At 50.3% G+C, this 20,004-nt stretch overlaps 1 protein-coding gene across 2 annotated transcripts in view; it reads left to right on the top strand.

The window, feature by feature from the left end:
* The first annotated feature begins 714 nt into the window (after positions 1–714).
* The window catches only part of Hip1 (huntingtin interacting protein 1), a 126,996-nt gene continuing 107,706 nt past the window's right edge, over positions 715–20,004 (top strand). For both annotated transcript variants that reach the window (XM_075976845.1, XM_075976856.1), the window contains exon 1: positions 715–907. In XM_075976845.1, coding sequence (XP_075832960.1) covers positions 788–907 — 120 coding nt within the window. In that variant the 5' untranslated portion in view covers positions 715–787. The remainder of the gene's footprint in view (positions 908–20,004) is intronic.

The following is a 20,004-nucleotide window of genomic DNA, read 5'->3' on the forward strand; positions in this document are numbered from 1 at the left end:
GAGGACCACACTAACGTGGAGTTTCCCCACGTGCCCGGTGAGAGCTGTGCAGCCAAGCTTCCCACAATAGATCTGCCGGTCCATGCCTCGGAAACTCATTTGAGGAACGCGAGGTGGCGCCGGCCGGACCTCTGCTCTTACAGCTCAAATTCACTCAGCTGTCGAGGGCCCGGGAGGCGGTGCTTCAAAGTAGGGTGGAGTCTGCGAGGGCTGGTCCGGGACAGCCAGGTCCCGCCCCATAAAGATGACGGACAAGCCTTCAAACCAGTCATGATGCTTTTGTGGTACTGAAGGGGATGAGAAGGTGGAGCGACGGATGTAGGGTGGAACTAGTGAGGGAAATTCGAGTTTGCCAGGTCCAGCCCCGCTGCGATGACAGACAATTCTGCTGACCAATCACAGTGTATCTACAGCTTTCAGGGACCCGGGAGGTGATGCACCAGGTAGGGGGCGGAGCCTTGGAGGGCAGGTTGGGACAGCCGCCCACCAGGTCCCGCCCACTAATGATAATAGACAAACTTTTAAACCAATCATAACGTGCTAACCGCCCTGAGGCGGGCCAGAAGGGAGAAGTGAGCGGAGCGCCTCCCAAGTGGGAGGAGGCGTGTGGGGGGAAAGCCTCTTGGAGAGATGGGGTGGGTCCTGAGGGAGATGGACAGCTCTATCGACCAATGAAAAATGAAAGCTGTCCCCGTTAGCGCCGGATCCCCGCGGGTAGGGCGGGGCGGGAGGCGCCGCGGGGATCCCGGGGCTGCCGAGGGCCCCTGACTCTGTTCGCTCTGGGAACATGGACCGAATGGCCAGCTCCATGAAGCAGGTACCCAACCCGCTGCCCAAAGTATTGAGCCGGCGTGGGATTGGTGCTGGGATGGAGGCTGCAGAGCGCGAGAGCTTCGAGCGGACTCAGGTGAGGCTCGAGAACCCTGGGGCATACCTGGGGCACCCGGAGTGGTGCAGAGTGCTGGAGAAGCTTAGAAGGGAGTGAGGGTCTTGCAGGCCCGGGAGGGGATTAGGTAAGGTGGCCGCAGTCAGAATCTTCTTGGGGTGCAGAACTAGGCGGGTCCCAGGGAGGTCAGGGACCTGGGGCATCCCTACTGGCCTGGGGACCAGGGTGCACTCCGCGGATCTGCAGATCCCTGAGGCTGAGCGGGCGGGACCCGGTGAGCGTCATTAGGGGTCACAAGGGAGGCCAAAGGGAGACGCGTGGAAAGGGGGCTGATGGAAGGAGTGCCCCTGGGTAAGGGACTTGGCAGACACTTGGGATTTGCAACTGTGGGGACGCCGGTCTGGGGGTGTGAAAGGTACTCTTGGTCGCTTTATGTTCCTATGGACTTCTCCCTCCACTCCTCAGCATCCCGTTCAACGGTGCCTCAAACTTGGCTCTGAGCAGCCCCAGCTGTTGGCCTCAGAGGCCGGGCCGAAGGGGTCTGATGAGAAGGAATGTAGGAAATGCGGAGTGTGGCTCAACTTGGAAAATGACCCGGGGGACTGGAGGAATGGGGCGGCGTGCAGTCCGGGACAGGAATTGAGGCGCTTGAACTGTCAGACCCTGGCGTGTCGGGGATAAGCTGTCCAGTGAGACCCAGAATCCTGATTTGAGGTTTTGTTTTCACCCTCCAAAATATGCCTGACTGCTAATAAGCAGACCGCCTTATTTGTCTGGTTTGACCAGGGCAGATGGCCAAAATTCCACCGTGGTTATCAACAAAACCACTAGACGCTTTTACCTCGAGCTTTTATGCTTGCTGTATCGATTGGACTGAATCAAGCTGGGAGGCGCGAGGTGTAGCCGGTTCATCTGTATGTAAAATCCATTTCTGAGAATACAACCCTTAGGATCCCGCTGCCCAAGTTGTGCGGGTAGACAGATTCCCTTGTTCTTCTCTGGTTCTCGGAGTTCTACTTTAAAGGTCCAGTTGACTTCTGCCAAAGGCTGGTCCCCTGTCGTGTTCTGCGAGTAGGAAAGATCGAAGAGATAGGGAGGGCCTGTGTGTGCTATAAATGGATTGTGCAAGAAAGAAAGCCAGTTGAGCCCAGGGGACTTCAATCCACCTCTTGTTTCTGAGACCCTTGGATCCACTCCGTGTGTCTGAGGGAAGGAAAGGAGGGTAGTTGAGGGGAAAGAGAAGCGGCCATTCACTTGCCTCTCGGGGTTCAACGGGGTTTGGAGTTTTCCCCTCAGATCTTCTGGACTGACCCCTTTTTTAAAAAAAGGAAAAGGAAAGAAAAAGAAAATTTGCTTTTAGCCTTGGGTGTTCCTGCAAAAAAAAAAAGTTTTCTCCCCCACCTCCTTTTTTTTAATGAAAGAAGAAAAGAAACTGGAGCTATTTTATACCATCCATTCCTTTGAGAACCTCAGATAACTCAAAACTGGAGCAATAAGTAGATGTAGGGTTTGAGCTTAGGACTTGGGGAGCTGGCTTGGGGGGTAAAGGCTCCTGCCGGCTAGTCTAGCCACCTGAGTTTCATCCCAGGAAGAGAACCAACCTGACTTCCACACTCGTGGTGTACCATGAACATCCCCTGCGCACACACACACACACACACCAAATATTCATTCGAATTCTTTAAAAAGTTTGAACTTAACGTGATAGAAACGTGGGCCTTTGAATGTTTCCAGCCACGACTAACATTTTCCCTAGCTCTCCAGGGAACACCCAACCTGGGGAGTGGTAGGGCCAGTGTCTCATTTTGCCCTCTGTAGAACACTTGTAGTTAGCTAGATTTTATGTGTGTTTGTGTGTGCCCATGGCAGGTCACACAAGCGTGTATGTGTTGAGGCAGACTACAGCAAGAATTGTTGAAACTTTTTTTTTCTTTTTTTTTCCCTTTTTTTGAATCAGGATCTTACTATGTAGCTCTGGCTGGCCTAGAACTCACTGTGCGCTAGGTAGACCAGGCTGGCCTTGAACTTTCGCCAGCCTCCCTGCCTTTGTTTCCCTAGAGCTGGGGTTACAGAAGTGAGCTCCCACAATCCAACTCAGTTGTTGAAACTCTTCTGAGCTGGCAGACAGGGCGAGACACTCAGGAGGCAGAAGCAAGAGGATCCTTGCAAGGCTGAACCGGTGTGGTCTAAATAGCAGCTTCCAAGCTAACTGTGGCTATATATAGTGAGACCCTATCTCAAAAAGAATTTCAATAACGCAAAACCAAAAACATTGATTGGTATCTTAAGAAACCAAAGACCAAGAGAATCGGCAAAGGTATTATAATAATAATTGTAGCTAATTATTATGTTTGGAGGGCCTCTAAATACAGTACTTTATTTGCTATCTTTAATCTTCACAAGGGCTGCTGGCGTGGTTAGCAGCCCCATTTGCTCAGAGGAAATTGAAGCCTGCTGAGGTTAAATAGCTTGCTGGGTACCACAGGTGGAAGTGGTCCCAACCTTTAACCACTGCCTTGCGCACTCTCTCAGTCCTGGGCAGATCCGGAAGACATCTGAGTTCTGTTCATTTCTTTTTGTTTTGAGACAGGGTCTCTTGTAGTTCAGCTGATCTCAGACTAGCGATGAAGAATTCCTGATCTTCCTGCCTCCACCTCCGAGTGCTGGGGTTGCAGGACTACCCCACCATGGCTGGAACCTAGAGCTTCAGGCATGCTAGGCAAGCCCTTTCTACCAACTGGGCCACATCCCTGCCCCTAGGAGACGGTTCAGTTTTGTGGTCAAGCATAGGGTGATTTGATATATGGAACTGTGTGCCCTCAGGCAAGTAATTCCCTACCTGGAAAATAAAGATAATGCAGGGCTGGGGAGAGGGCTCAGTGAGTATGATGCTTGGTGTCCAAGCATGAGGACCTGAGTTCAAATCCTCAGAACCCACATCCAAACAAAGCAAAACAGGGCAGTGCCCGTTTTAGCCAAAATCAGTGAGATTCAAGTTCAGCGAACTGTCTCAAAAAAAAAAAAAAGGTAGCAGGCAAAAGACGAAAATACCCAATATAGACCTTTGACCTCTACATGTGTGCGCATACAGGAACATGCATCAGCGCACATAAGTATACAATGCACATACACAAAATAAACATAAGCTTTAACCTTGCAGGTTTATGGTGTGGGATGCATTAAATAACAAGCGTGAAGGTATTTTGTAAATTATGGGGCACTGTCCCAGGAGCAGCCACTTCCCAGAAGTCTGTCCTCCGTAACCGTCAGCACTGTTTCAAAATGCCACACGGCCACTGTCCTTTCTAGTGGCCCAGCCAGTGCTGTACCCCGTTGTCACCAACTGTCCATTCAGCTCAGCACAAGTGTTGGTCAGATGTTAGGGACAAGAATAGTAGTTTATTTTTTGACCTTTTAAATTTTAACGTAACTTTTAGTTACTGAGTCAATTCTGTATTTACTAGGACTCAGTGTGCAAGAGCGAGGAAGCCTGGGAAGATGGCTCCGTGGTATCTACACAAGTGTGAGGACCCGAGTTCGGATCCCCAGAACCCATGTAAAGCTGGGCATGCTAACACACATCTGTAGCCTCAGTGACTCTACAGCAATATGGGGGTGGGGACAGGAGACTCCCTGGACACTCACAGGCCAAGTAGCTTGGAGTATGTCGTGACACACAGCGAGAAATTGTGTCTCGAGTACGCTGGAAATGGACTGGCACCTGAGGTCATTTTTACGGCCTCCACATGTGTAGCACGGCACACACACACACACACACACACACACACACTTGTTGTACAGCCAGGCTGGCCTCGAGTTTGTAGTTTTTCTACCTCAGCCTCCCAAGTAACTGGGTTAATGGTCTTCACACCCTGATACTCTAGTATTGTTTTTCCTTCCTTCCTTCCTTCCTTCCTTCCTTCCTTCCTTCCTTCCTTCCTTCCTTTTTTTTTTTTTGAGGTAGGGTCTTATATAGCCCGGGACAGCCTCGCTTGTGCCCAAGGATGACCTTAGACTCCTGATCCTCCTGCCTCCACCTCCTGTGCTAGCCTCTAGGTGTGCTCTGGTCCACTTGGCTTTAGTGTTACTTTTGTGAACGAGAATGCAAACTATGTATAATTATCATGAAATATGTAATTAAAAATTTTTAATTAAAATGATTTATTTGTGTATGCACACGGGCATCCATCCTCTCGCGCTCTCCGCGCGTGCACATGAGGAGGAGGACATCAGGCAGTCTCTCACAGACCCCAGAGCCATGCTGCAAGCTCTAGCCTCCTGTCTGTCAACCACCTCCAGCACCAGGCTTACAGTGGATGTGGCCATACCCAACGTTGTTTTAAACATGGGACCTTTGGGATTTGAACTCAGGTCCTTCTACTTGTGCAGGAAGTGTTCTTACCCACTGAACTGTCTCCCCAGACCTGTGCTTTTTAGAAGAAATTATTCTACGTAGGATCGGAAAAGCAGTTCTTCCCTTCCCAAAAGCTACCGTGGAACTGAGGAGGACTCAGCTCCCTAGAAAGCTACAAGTGCAGGGATGTGGTTTGGTCTGTGGCACTGAGAAGGGGGCCGAACTGCAGTGATGATACCTAGTTTGGGGAGCGCTTTACAGTTTATAAATGAGTGATAATGAATGACGTCAGCCTTCAGAGAGCATGTTAGTTTGTTTTGCTCAGCCAGTGCTGATGTGTGAATGAAAGACTGAGCCCGGATTTCAGGCTCCCTGGGTCAGGCCCAGCACACCGCAATGCCCTCCACGTGGATGTTTCTGGAAGGAGTCGGGGGTTACCAACCAAGTGAAGGAAATAGCTTTACCTGCATTTTTATTTGCCTTTATTTATTCATTCTGTGTGTCTGTGTATGTATAGGTGTGGGGGACGTTGCCCGTGGAGGTCAGAGGACAGCTTGCAGGAATTCTTTCTGGTCTCCCACCGTGGGTCCTGGGGTTCGAACTCAGGTTGTCAAGTTCATCAGCAGGTGCCCCCCAGGTCTAGTTCATGAGACAGGGTCGTCCTATATAGATCTCTCTGAATACGTGATCCTCCAGCCTCAGCCACTGGAGGGATTAAAGCATACCCACCCTGTTTGGCCCCTGCCTGTATTTACTGATCCCAAGCAGGCTTTTCTCTGTGGGTTGTTTATTCTTTTACCATTACTTTGGAGAGCACATACCATGACGTGGACACAGAGACAAGTAAGATCTAGATGGGCCCCGGAGGAGCTCTGAGTCAGCTGGGAGGCAGGGCTCTGTTGTGGTCAGAGGACCAAAGCGGCAGACCTTCAAGGGTGTTAAAACCAAAGGCAGGAAAGCTGAAGGTGTAGCTCAGTCATAGAGTGCTTGCTCAGAATAACCCAGTGAGGGGCTGGGGCGTGGCTCACGGTCTCAGGAGGAACGTGGTCCATCGTGGCAAGGAAGGCGCACAGCAGGAGCAGGAGGCAGCTGGTCGTGCGGCATCCACAGTCAGGAAGCAGCAGGAGATGGATGCTGGCACTCAGTTCGATTTTTCTTTTTTATTCAGGACCCCAGTCCATAGGATGGTAATGCCCATATTTAGGGTGGATCTGCCCACTCCCACCTAGACACTCCCTTGTAGGTGTGCTCAGATTTGTCTCCTAGGTGATGGTAGACCCTCTCTGTTAACCGTCCTTGTCCCAGCCTGCTTGCTGTCTTCCTCCCCCTAATCTTTGGGGGATGCTGTCCTCACCCCACTTCTCTTTTATAACTGTGCACTTCCTCTCTGGAATCTCTCACCTCCACCTGACAGTTTCTGTCCTCACCACGATATCACCTCCCTACATCTCCTTCCTGACTTCCTGTTCTGCGGGACCGTCTCCCTCGAGTCATCGATACCCTTCTCCATGCCCTGTGGCCCGGCCATTGGTCCCTCGTGCCCCTGGCCCAACCTCTTTCCTCCCTCTTGCCTACACCAAGTGTGTCCTGTTGTCTTTACTCTGTTATGTTTCAGTTCCTCGAGTGCCCACCCTCCATACCTTTACATTTCTTTCTTTTTCTCCCTTCCCCTCCTCTCTCCCTTTTCTTTCTTTACTGATCATTTTTCTCAGGAACCTTTGCTAGGGGCTGAGACTTTAACTTAGTTGGTAGACTGCTTGCCTAGCGCAAAGCCCTGGATTCCATCCCCTGCGTCGCATAAACCAGGCTTGTAAGTGTGTGTCTTAATCCTAGCACTCGGGAAGTGAAGGCAGAAGGATCAGGAGCTCAAGGCGGGGGGGGGGGGCTGGAGAGTGGCTAAGAGTGCATGCCGCTCTGGCAGAGGCTCCGAGTTCAGTTCCTGGCACCCCCATCAAACTCCAGCTCCAGAGGACTGGACAACCTCTGAGGTCTTCCATGGGCACCTTCACACACATGCACACACATGCACACACATAATCAAAATTAGTAAAGCAGGCTGGATGGCTCAGTGGTGAAGTGTTGGTGAAGTGTGCATGAAGCTACCGAAGAGGGCCCAGGTGCACATCCCAGCTGTCGCGTTCTGTGCTGCAGGCACCTGTAATCCCAGTTTCAGGGAATCCAACACACTCTCTGGCTTCTGAAGGCACCTGCGCACACGTGGTGGTGCACATATATATGCTCAGAAATGAATCTTTAAAAGAAAAAAAAAGCCAGGGACTGGCTGCTCTTCCAGAGGACCAGGGTTCAATTCCCAGCACCCACAGTTTGGCAGTTCACAACTGTCTGTAACTCCAGTTCCAGGGGATCCAACACCCTCATACAGATATACATGTGGGCAAAACAGCACTGCAAAAAAAAAATACAAATAAATAAATTATAAAAAATAAAATAAAACATTTAAAAAGGCAGGTGTGGTGATGCACGCCTTTAATCCCATCACTGAGGAGGCAAAGGCAGGTGGATCTCTATGAAGCTGACATCAGCCTGGTCTACATATGGAGTTCCAGGCCAGCCGAGGCTACATAGTGAGACTGGGTCTCAAAAAACAAACTAAAAGTTTCAAGGTCATCCCAGATTCTGTGTGGTATGATACCACCAGGGTATTTGGCCTTGTGTAACTCAAACACGTACCAGGCTTCTCTTGTGGTCTGGTTGTACACGGGTCATGTATACCGGGGAATCTGGGATGCTGTAGTGAGTTATCACATTTATACAAGTCCACATCCTGACTTCCTGTGTCCATAGCTCCCTCTTGGATGTGGTTGTGAGTCTCATTGTCCATCGGGCGACCCTTGGTGCTGGGTGCCCGTTGGCCAGATGTAAACAAAGAGCCAGAGAAGCTAGAAGTGGTGGTCTGTATCTGTACTCCCAGATACTTAGGAAGTTGAAGTGGGAGGATTGAATGAAGCCAGGAGTTGAGGGCCAACATAGGCAACATTTTGAGACCCTACCTAAAAACAAAAATGCTAAAACAAAACCAAGTATGATGTTCTCACTACTGCAATCAAATACTTGACCAAAGCAACTGAAGGGAGGAAGAGCTTGTTTTGGCTCACAGTTCAGAGGTAGAGTTTATCATGGTGGGAAGTCGCGGCAGCAGAGGCATGGGGCGGCTGGTCACACGGTACCCACCGTCAGGAAGCAGAGAGACGTGAACGCCGGTGCTCAGCTCACTTTCTCATTTTTCATTCAGTCCGGGACCCCAGCCTAGGGAATAGTGTTGCCCACATTCAGGCTGGGTCTCTCTCTTCTGTCCAGATAAACTCTCTGGAAGCATAGAGGGGCTGGAGGGATGGCTCAGTGGTTAGGAGCACTGGTTGCTTTTCTAGAGGACAAGGGTGTAATTCCCAGCACCCACATGGCAGCTCACAGCTGTCTGTAACTCCAGTTCCAGGGGAATCTGATACCTTCATGCACATAAAATAAGATTAGATAAATAAATAAATACATACATACATACATAAAACCCACTCACATAAGCACTCCCACAGGCATGTCCTGGCTTGTTCTAAAACCTCAAGCTCTACTGACTGAGCCACTTTGCCTAGATGGTTATAAATACCAAGGTGACAGGATTACACTTGATGCTCTTACGCAGGACCGCAGTTTGGTCACTAGCGCACACAGCCTCCTGTGACTCCAGCTCCAGGGCTCTAATGACCTCTCCCGATGTCCTCGGACATTGTACTTGCATCTCACACACAGAGATGCATGAACATACGTATACTAAAAGTCTCATGTCTCGCACACAGAGATGCGCACAAACATACACATATTAAAATTCAAAATCTTAAAAAAAGATTCACCGTTAGATCCGGTGTCATAGCGTAAACTTACAATCCCAGCTGCTCAGGAGACTTGAGTTTTGGACTCAAGAGATACAGGCATATATATATGGTGCTGATCTTATTCATATAGTGTGTGAGTGTGTAAGTGTGTGTGTGTGTGTGTGTTTGTATGGAGGTCAGAGGACAGACAGCTTATGGGAACCAGTTCTTTCCTCCCACCACAGGGGTCCTGAGGACTGAACTCGGGTTGTCAGGTACGTTATGAGTCGTCTTGCTGGCCCTTCACACTGATATATTTCTAGCAATCTTTAAATTGCTCTGTTGGATGCTTCTCTGTCTGGAGAATAGGGACCAGCGATTAGAGGCATGGGGCTCTCAGAACCTTGGGATAGCACTTTAGGAAACAATGGGAATAAATTTTGCAGATTCCCTGGTCCTTTTAGACACCCCCAAAGGTTCCTTACTTGGCCCATCTTCAAGGCAATGAGTGATCAGGGCTGCATTGTGTACCTGGGTCATTGGCTTGCATATTCTACTCCCTTAGGTGCAGTGTGGAGGAGATGCGGGTGTGGCAAAGCCAGCCCGGTGAAGTGGGCCCATGGCCAGTCCGTCTGCCGCTGCTTCCAGAAGCTCTGGCGGCCTGGACTGTTGCCCACCTAGCAAAGGGAATTTGTCAGTCCCACCTCCCGACAGGGTGGAGGCTGCTTCCTGTTTTCCCGCCCGGGAGGCAGGGAGGAACCCTGTTCCGAGCCCTGGGCAGTACAGTCTGATACTGGTGCCGGGAGGCGGGAGACAGAGGCTGCGCGGTTAAGAAGCCTGTAGTTTTTGGATGAACTCACAACCGCTACCACAGTTAATGCGATGGTGAGACACTTCAGGAAGCCAGTGTGCTCCGTTCAGGTTGCCAGCACCGCCTGTGAGCCAACGACGGCTCATTGCATCCCAGGCCGCTTTTACGTAGACCCTCTTTTGCGCCCCCACCCCCACTAAAGTTGCATCGCATCATCCATGGTGATGTACAGACACTGAGACTCAGGTTAAGTGATTTTCCTGAGAGTGCACAGGAAAGCTTCGAGCATGGCACAGGTCTGATCACAGATGTCTGACACCTTACGCTGCCCAGGTTGATGAGGGGGGTGGATATTAACATGATCAACACCATACCTGTCTTTACTTTTTCCAAAATAATTAATTTACACATTTGAATATGTACATGTGTGTGTTCCTACCTCCTAGCATAGGTTTCAGGATCTAACTCAGGTCATTAGGTGTGCCAGCAATCGCCTTCCACTGAGCCATCTCCCTGCCACCACTCCTAACCCCTTTTAAAATCTCCTTTAAAGTCTTGTCTGTGGCTAGTAACCAAAAAAAAAAAAAGATACACAGATTAGATTTTCCCAATATTTTCCAACTGACATACTTGGATGTCTTAAATTCCTTCCAGGAAAAAAAAGAAGGCACACATGCACCCTCCTAGGATATAAGTTCATCTAGAGACCATGGCGTTAACTGTCAAATTGACAGCCTCTAGACGCACCTAGGAGAGGGCCTCCGGGTGTGCCTGTGAGAGAGGAGAGAGAGTATCCAGATTATGGGCAGCCTCTGAGAAGGATTTAATCGCATCAGTGGATGTGGGAAGGCCTGTGGTAACTATGGGCAGAACCGTTCCCTCGGTGGGGGAGTCTGGCAGTGTAAAATGGAGACGGTGAACTGAGCGCCAGCGTTCGTGTGTTAGCTCGCTGCCCTCTGCCCTCGAGCGGGGTTTAAGTTCTCTCTCCACTGTGCCATCCCTCCCCGATGGCGCTGAGGGCCACAGTGAGCCTTCTTCCCTCAGGTCGTTTGGTCAGAGCGTTTTATCCACGTGGTGTGCACGTGAGTTCCAGCCACTCCGGACGGAAGTGGAGAGTGGAGGCAGGAAGGTGACTGTTCAGACCCCTGTGCTCAAGGCCAACAGGGACATTGTCCTGAGGAGAGGGGGCAGAGAGACACTGAACATGCCATTGTCAGGGAGGCTAAGACAGGGTAGCGTGAGACCAGGAGTCACAGGCCAGCGAGAGCAACACAGCAGGGTTGCCACATTAGTTAAAAAAAAAAAAAAGTCAGACACAAGTTAATATATTTTTATTATTTTATTGTTTTGAGACAGGCGTTGCCTCAAACTTGTAATCCTTCCTCTGCCTCCTAATGACTGGGGTTCCAGGCAAAACAAAATCCACTGCTCAGGCGGTCAGCCCGCAGGAATTCAGGAAGTGATCACAGCTGAGGGATAGCCGCCCTGTGGGGCAGGTGAGGGAGTGGGAACTCCAGCCAGCGGCCTGTGGTGGCCGGAGTTTAGTGTTCCACGAAGTCTTCTGTACCATTCTGTATTTCTTTCTTTGTTTTGAGATGCAGACTGTTCTAGAGCTCCTTTTACCTTTTATCTTATGTGTGTGTGTGTATGTGTGTGTGTGTGTGTGTGTGTGTACATGCACGTGTGCAAGTACAGTTGCCTAAATTGTCCAGAAGAGGGTACTGGATCGCCCAGAGCTGCAGTTGCAGGCAGTTGTGAGACAACCAAAGTGGCCGCTGGGAACTGGATTCAGGTCCTCTGAAAGAGCATTTTAAGCTCTTAACCACTGAGCCATCTCTCCAGCCCCATCTCTTCTTTGTCCATGTATGCACTTGCTCCTGTGTATATGGGCATGGTGCTTATAAAAGTTGGACAGCCTTGGGTGTTCTTCCTCAGGCACCGTCTGCCTTGTTGATTACATCGTGTGTGTGTGTGTGTGTGTGTGTGTGTGTGTGTGTGTGTGTGTGTGTGTGTGTGTACCATATGTCATGGCAAGCATGAAGAGGCAGAGGAAATCTTATGGGAGTTGGTTCTCTTCTTTTGCCAGATAGGTCCCAGGGACTGACCCTTGCATCATCAGGCTTGGCAGCAAGCACCTTTGCCTACTGAGCCACTTTGCCTGCCCCTCCCCACCTTGCTTTTGGAGACAGGGTCTCTGACTAGGCCAGTGAGCCCTTGTGAGAGCCCCTCTGCCGGTCTCCGCCTCCCCAGCGCTGGGATTACAAGCGTGTGCCACCACTCTTGGCCCTCTGTGACATGGACTAGAGGGCTGAATTTGAGTCCTCATGCCTGCAAGACAAGCACTTGACTCAATGAGCTACCTTCCTAGCCCCGCCCTTGAATTCTCTGTTAGCCCAGGCTACCCTCAGACACGCTGTGTCCCCTTGAACATAGGTCCTTCTTCAGCTGACTCTGACGTACTGGAATTAAAGGTGTGTGTACCACCACACACAGCTGTGTTTATGTTATTTTTCAATGTGCAAAAGATTAAAAAAAAAAGACAGTTCTTCAGGGAGCAGGCAGCTGTGTGCAGGGACTTGCCTTTTGTCTGTCCACACCTGCTCGACGTTCTGTCTCAAACCCAGCCTCCCCAAAGGCAATTCTCAAAGACGGCTGTCCGGGAACAGAGCTGGTGACCTATGAGTCATCTACCTGTCTGCAGCTTCCCGGTACTGCAGTAGCTGGTAGCCAGGAAGTGGAGCCCCTCATTAACCCACACTTACACGAGGTCCTGGGCTTCTGTTCATTCGCATCTTCTGTCTGCCTCCTGTCGACATCAAGACACTAGATGTTTCTCCTTTATCTTTTCAGTGTGGTGGCCCTGAGCTCTTAGCAGAGGGCTTTCACCACTTCAGCGACAGCCTCGGGGAAAGGCGGATCTATCAGGTGGCAGCGTTTTCCAAAGAGGACGAGGGGAACCCAGACGTGTCTAGAACAGTGGTTCTCGGCCTTCCCCATGCCGTGACCCTTTAATACAGTTCCCCATGTTGTCGTACCCACCCCCAACCATAAAACTATTTTCATTGCTACTTCGTAACTGTAATGTTGCTACTGTTACGAATTGTAATGAGAGTATCTGTATCTTCTCATAGTCTTAGTGATGCAGGCTGAAGGGTCATTGGACCCCAGGGGTTGCGAGCCCCAGATTGATCACCGCTGGTCTAAAGACCATACAAGGCCTGGGGATGGGTTCATTAGCACGGATCTCAGGCATGGCTCGTGTTCCAAAGAGGAGTCCAGGTGGCAAGGGACAGAGCTGTGAATGAGCCGTGGATGAGCTGCTGGGAGCACCTGGGAGATGTCACCTGGGAATGTGCACACAGAATGACCTTGCTACAGGGTGCTTCAGTTTCTGGCTGGGCACCTTCCAGACAAGCCCACCATGGATCTTTCTGTCTTTTTCATTATTGCATTTATTTACTTACTCATTTTTTTTTTTTTGGTTTTTTGAGACAGGGTTTCTCTGTGGTTTTGGAGCCTGTCCTGGAACTAGCTCTTGTAGACCAGGCTGGCCTCGAACTCACAGAGATCCGCCTGCCTCTGCCTCTATTTTTAAGTTTTATGTTTAGTTTTGAAGTGTGTGTGGGTGTGTGTACGTGCACATGCATGCACGCATCCATGTACATATCACTGCAGGTGCCCAAGGAGGCCAGAAGAAGGCAGATTTCCTGGCTAGAGCTGGGGTTACAAGCAGTCTCTGAGTCACTAGATGTGGGAGACCAAACTGGACCCCTGTAAAAGCAGTACACACTCTGTTTTTCCGAGACAGGTTCTCTCTGTGTAGCCCTGGCTGTCCTGGAACTCATTCTGTAGACCAGGCTGGCCTAGAACTCAGAGTTCAGCCTGCCTTTGCCTCCCAGGTGCTGGGATTATAGGCGTGGCCACCACCACTTTCTTAGAGGTAAGAGAGCTACAGTGCCTGTGTAGCCTTCAGGAGACAAGCTTTAGGAGTCAGCTCTCTCTCGCCTTTCACCCTACAGGCCCCATGGACCAAGCTCAGCTCATCAGGCTTGGCAGCAAGCACCTTTACCCACTGGGCCATCTTGCCAGCCCACACAGTGTACATTTTTTAGTGCGCTGGCTTGGGTGTGAGCCGTGGTCCATCTCCACAGTCACGTCTGGCTGAATTTGTGTGCCGTATACATCTCGTATTCTCTGGCTGTGTCATAACTGGGGCCATATTCTTTTTTTCTGCTGACTTTATCTGTTATTGTGCATGTGGGGGCAGGGTATCATCACGTACATGCCATGGTACACGTGGCAGTCTGAGGGGCTGTTTTTAGGAACTGGTTCTCCCCCTTCTATGGTGGGTCCTGAGGGTTGACTCAGTTTGTCAGGCTTTCAGGGTGAGCACTTTCACCCTCTGAGTCACCTTGCCAGCCCTGGGGCCGTATTCTTTTTGTCCCTCACCTGGTACCCAATGATGTGTTCATACCAGCCAAGTGTTCTACTCTGAGCCATTCTCACTTTCTCAAAACAAAAGTAAAAAAAGCCCTGGGGGTGTGGCTTGTAGAGCTCTTGCCCAGAATCTCCCAGTGATGGACTGAGGTCCTGACTTAGTGGCAGAGCTGGTAAGGAGCTTGGTGTAGAGCCCCTGCCTAGAATCCCCCACTAAGGGGCTGGGGTGTGGCTCGGTGGTGGAGGTTTGTAGTGATGAGGCGAGCAGGCAGCTTTTTGTCCCGCCCGGCTCCCTCATGGCTAGCTTAGCCCCAGAATAATTACACGGAAACTGTATTCATTTAAACACTGCCTGGCCCATTAGCTCTAGCCTCTTACTGGCTAACTCTCACATCTTGATTAACCCATTTCTATTAATGTGTATCGCCTTTTGACTGTGGCTTACCGGCATGAGTCTAACCACCGTCCGTCCTAGGTAGGAGAAGCATGGTGTCTGTCTGACTCTGCTTTCTTTTTCCCAGAATTCTGTTCTCTCTACTCCACCTATCTAAATTCTGCCAGTGTCTTATTTTTTTGCCAGTGAGCCCAGTATAACCACTCATCTACTGGCAAAGAACCTTTCCTGAGCTTGTTTTGTTGTTGTTGTTGTTTGTTTGTTTCTAAATTTTGGTTCTTCAAGACAAAAACTCTGTGTATCCCTCTCTGTCCAGGAACTCACTCTGTAGAGCAGGCTGGAGATTTGCCTCTCTCTCTTTGCCCTGAGGGCTGGGATTACAACTGCCCAGCCATAGATTAGTACAAGGACTGTAAAAAGGAAAGGAAGAAATGTAAGTAAATAATGGTATTGTATACTGTCGAGCTTGTAACCACTTGTTAGTGATAGAAAATAAACAAGGCTGGGCCAGCAAGATGGTGTGAGTTCAGTCCCTGGGGTCCGTATGGTAGAAGGAGGGAACTGACTCCCGAATGTTGTCCTCTCACCGCCACATGTGGCTCCACCCAAGTACACACGTGCTCTCAGGCAGGCCTCCCAGTGACCCCTACCCGGACTTCACAGGCAAACCACCTTGCTGGACCCCAGGGGACCCATGCTGTTTGATGTGTGCTTATTGTGGCCATAGATCAGACACTGGAATTCCAGTGCTGGCACCCGTCCCCAGAAGTTTATCCCGAAAGGACATGTTCTTCCCGCTAGGCCACCGAGTTCTTTGATACAATTCCAGGTTGGAGGCTCGCAGATCTAATTTGCTTAGCATTTAAAGGGGGAAAAAAAATCTTTTAATGAAGCTGTGCTATTTTTAAAAAAGCGGGCGGGAAACCCCAGCGTCATGATAGAAATGGGATGGAATGTCTGCAGAGAAGAAAGCCGGCGTGGCGACAGGAAGCAGATGAGGCATCCGAGAGAGAGAACCCCCCCGACCCAGGCATGTCCTGTTGTGCCCCTACACTTACTCAGGCTTGCCTTGAAGATCTGGAATGTTCTGGTGTTCCCGGGCTTAGCTACAGGGGAAGCAGGCTCTTGCAGAGTACTAAGTGAAGACTCAGGAAGCCGGAGCCAGGGAGATGGCTTAGTGTGGTCAGGTACTCAGCTCCAAACCTCCACCTGGTCACCCGGAACCCATGTGGAGAAAAGAGAGTATCACACTCTGGAAGTTGTCCTCTGGCTTACATAATACATACATAAATATATACACACATCATACATACACACACATACCACACACACAAACATATCATACACACTGCACACACACACACCACACATACACAAACACATACAAATACCCACACACAGACATACAGCCACACACACACTACACATTCACAAATACATACATCACATATACCACACACACAGAGAAAGACAGACACACACAAACATACAGACATACACACACAACACACAAACACATGTGCATGCGCCCGTAGAAAACTCCTGACTCTTCAGAAGCGCTGAGGCTAACGAACTGTCAGGTGGGAGGACACTAATACATGGTACTACCCGGTTAGCATCCTGGAACAGAAAGAGCACAGTGATGGACAGATGGCTGACTCGAAAGCAGTCAGTGTGCAGCTCACAGCTCGAAGGGCAGCTTGAAGGGCAGGCGCGGTTGGGCTAACTGATCGATCAGCAGTTCCGTAGGCGAGCTGGGGAGAGGGTGTGCAGGGACCCCGAGCTACTTCAGCAACTCTTCTGAAGATCTACAGGGGTCTCGAACCCAAGTTTTCAGCGGAATAAACTGAATGGCATGATACTTAACCCAGTCCTCAGCACAGGCTGAGTGGACATGTGGTCCCTTTCCGCCGTGGACAGTGGAGACCCACATGATGAGAGGTGCCAGACAGGGTGGCATCATCTCTGTCCTCTTCTCTTTTTCCCTGATCCTGCCTTCAGCAGTGTTCCGCACTAGTTCACGATGTCTTGGAACTCCTGACCCTTCTGCCTCTCCTTCCCAGATGCTGGGATTACGATAGAGTACCACTCCATCCATATCACGTGATGCTGAGCGTCAAACCGGGGACTTTTTGTGCTCTACTGGGGTGGAGCCACAACCCCAGGCCCTTGCAGTTCTTAACTTCTTTCTTTCTTCTTCTTGAGACAGAGTGTCATTATATATAGTCTAGGTTGGCTCAAACTCGGAGAGTCTCCTGCCTCGGGAGAAGACAAGCAAGCATTACCATGCCCAGCTTACAGGTTTCCTCTCGGCCCCCACAGTGTTTTGCTGACATGTAGGCTCACTGAATGGACTGAATACGAGTAGCCACAGCATAGCCTGTGCCGACTGTTGTCCCCTGTCCCCAGGTGCTGCAGCCTTCCCGCATGTCCCCAGTAGAAGTGCCCCCATAACCCATGCCCCTTCACCTCCTGCCTCTCCCAGGGGCTGTGGGCTCCATTAGGTAACAGAGTTGTGCACATAGGACCGCCAAAGAGATGTGTCTTGTCAAGGGCGCAGTGATTGGATGGTGAGAGCTTAGAGTTGGTGAACGAGTACGTGAAGGATTGAATGGCTGAAGAGGTGGGGTGAGGCAGGCGCATCTCTGGGAGTTCGAGGCCAGCCTGGTCTACAGAGCGAGTTCCAGGACAGACAGGGCTGTACAGAGAAACCCTGTCTGAGGTGGGGGGAGTAAGTGGGCGAATAAGTGAGCGAGAATGAGTGAGTGCATATGTGGCTGACCAAGTAAACTGAAGTGAATGAGTGAATGAGCGGATGAATTAATGAATGAGCAGTGACTGGATGAGTAAATAATGAATAAACGTTAGCACATAAATAAATGCGTGAATGACCAGTGAATTAGTGAGTGCTAGGATGAATGAATGAATGAATGGATCCATGATGAATGACTAGTGTGTAAATGAGCGAGCGATCCCACGGATGAGCGGTTGTGAGAATGAGCTATCAGGTGAATGAATAGTCAAGAAATGCATGGTTGCATGAATGACGGAGGGAATGAATGAGTATGTCCACGTCCTCCTCGCCTGCGAGAGGGATGTCTGCCACACGGCTTCTCACACATGTGGCCCCCCCCCTGCAGCAAGCTGTTCTCCCGCGCGACTCTGAACGTGCTCAGGAGCCCTGCAGTCCTTTTCTCTGCGGTCTTGGACAGCAGTCACCTATCTAAGGGTCAGTTACCCTTGTTGGTGCGCCACTCCTGCCTGCCAGGGCCCCGGAGTCCTGGCCTCTCTCCTGTCGCCGAGAACTTTTTGCCACAGGAAATCGGGCTTATTTTGAGGGCCAAATAGTCTCTAAATATAGCCTCCCTGCACAGATATTTAAAGAGCGGTGCCGGCAGTGTTATGTCTGCACAGAGAGGGGAAAAGACAATTTTACAGCCCCTGTGATGGAGAGTGGAGTCGTACCAGGTTTTCCTGGGAGCAGAGCCAGGGCCAGGTGTCAAAGTTTTAATTACAGCACTCCCAGGTGCTCCTCAGAGGCCTGTCACCAGCCCGGGGCTTGGAGTTTAGCTTTCTGTTTCCAGGCAGTCATTTCTTGATTACTCCTACTTGTCTCTGTTTAAAAATACCCCAAGAGCTGGCCCCAGGTGTGGAGGCATGCCTGTCGTTCCAGCACTCTGGAGCCTGCTGACTGAGGCAGGAGGATCACAAGTTCAAGGCCGATCTGGCCTATATAGGTTACTCCATCTCTAAGCTAAGCCCTAACAGAGCAGAAACTCCCTCCTTTCCTGGAACGCGACACAGGCATCCTTCCTGTCACTCTCTTAGGAGGGCTCGCAGGCAGGAGGGAGCCTGCCTGGAACAAGGCCGGTGCCAATCTATCTTCCCTCTTCCCTCCTCCTTCCCCTCTCTCAAGTACTGGTTGACAGCAGCGAGTGATGAGGGACGGGGGCCCTGGAATCTTTCTGGGCCAAAAGCAAACCACCAACTGCAGAAAGCAGGGAACAAACAGCTCATGCCTCAGAGAGAGAGGTCAGCCCTGAAATTCCATTCATGCATGGTATCCGGGGCTGCCTCCCAGCACATGGCCCCCACCTGCTCCTCCTCCTCCAGGCTCCATCTTGGGCTGTTGGGTGGACAGAATGACCTTAAGAAAGTCCGACCCTTTTGAGCTAATGTTTTTGTATCTCAAGTGTTTTCTAAGCCAAAAATAGGACTATTGAGGGGGTGGGGTTAAACTTCTTTGGGGGCTGAGTTTATGTCTCTTTTTGGGAAAAAAATTAAAAAACAAGTACCTTTTCCTGTACTGAGTGCTAGCTAGCAGAGTGGACATTCTAGTCTTTTCGTGTTTGTAGCTTACACTGCACCATTTTCCCTCTGTGGTAATCAAAAGACTGACAGATGCTACTCTTCCCACTGTTGTGACAGAAATGCCTGACAAGAGCATTTCCTTAAGAAAGGAAGGGTTTGCTGGATGTGGTGGCGCATGCCTTTAATCCAGTACTCGGGAGGCAGAGGCAGGAGGATCTCTGTGAGTTCAGGGCCAGCCTGGTCTACAGAGTAAGTTTTAGCACTGCAGGGTTACATAATAGAGAGACCCTGTTTTAAAAAAAGGACAGAAAGGAAGGGAGGGAGGGAGGGAAGGAGGGAGGGAGGAAGGGAGGCAGGGAGGGAGGGAGGGAGGGAGGGAGGGAGGGAGGGTTTATGTGGCTCACAGTTTGAGGGTATACAGTTCATCATGGTGGGGCAGCAGGAGGCAGCTGGTCACGTGGCATCCACGGTCAGGAAGCAGAGAGAGATGGACGCTGATGCTCAGCTTACTTTCTCCTTTCTTATGCAGTCTGGAACCCCAGCCTAGGGAACGGAATGGTGCTGCCCACATTTAGGTGTGTCTTCTCACCTCACTTAACACAGCTAAAGACTTCCTCACAGATGTGCTTCGAGGTTTGCCTCAGGTAGTTCTGGACCTTGTCAAGTTGATGAGATAAACCATCACAGCACACAGACAGGAACAGTTTTTCCTTTTCTGTTTCCTTTTCGAGACAAGTTCTCACGCTCTTAACACACCTTGGCCTGAAACTCACTGCTGTAGCCCAGGCTGACCTTGCATTCACAGTGATCCTCCTGCCTCAGTCTCCTGAGTACTAGGATTATAAGTATGTACCACCATACTTGGCTCCAAAAATAATCAAAATAAGTTAATGATGATGAGTTTTTATTTGTTTGTTTGCTGTTGTTTTAATTTTTCAAGACAGGGTTTTTCTGTGTAGCCTTGGCTATACTGGAACTTACTCT

Source organism: Microtus pennsylvanicus, chromosome 1 (assembly GCF_037038515.1).
Source record: "Microtus pennsylvanicus isolate mMicPen1 chromosome 1, mMicPen1.hap1, whole genome shotgun sequence".
NCBI lineage: Eukaryota > Metazoa > Chordata > Mammalia > Rodentia > Cricetidae > Microtus > Microtus pennsylvanicus.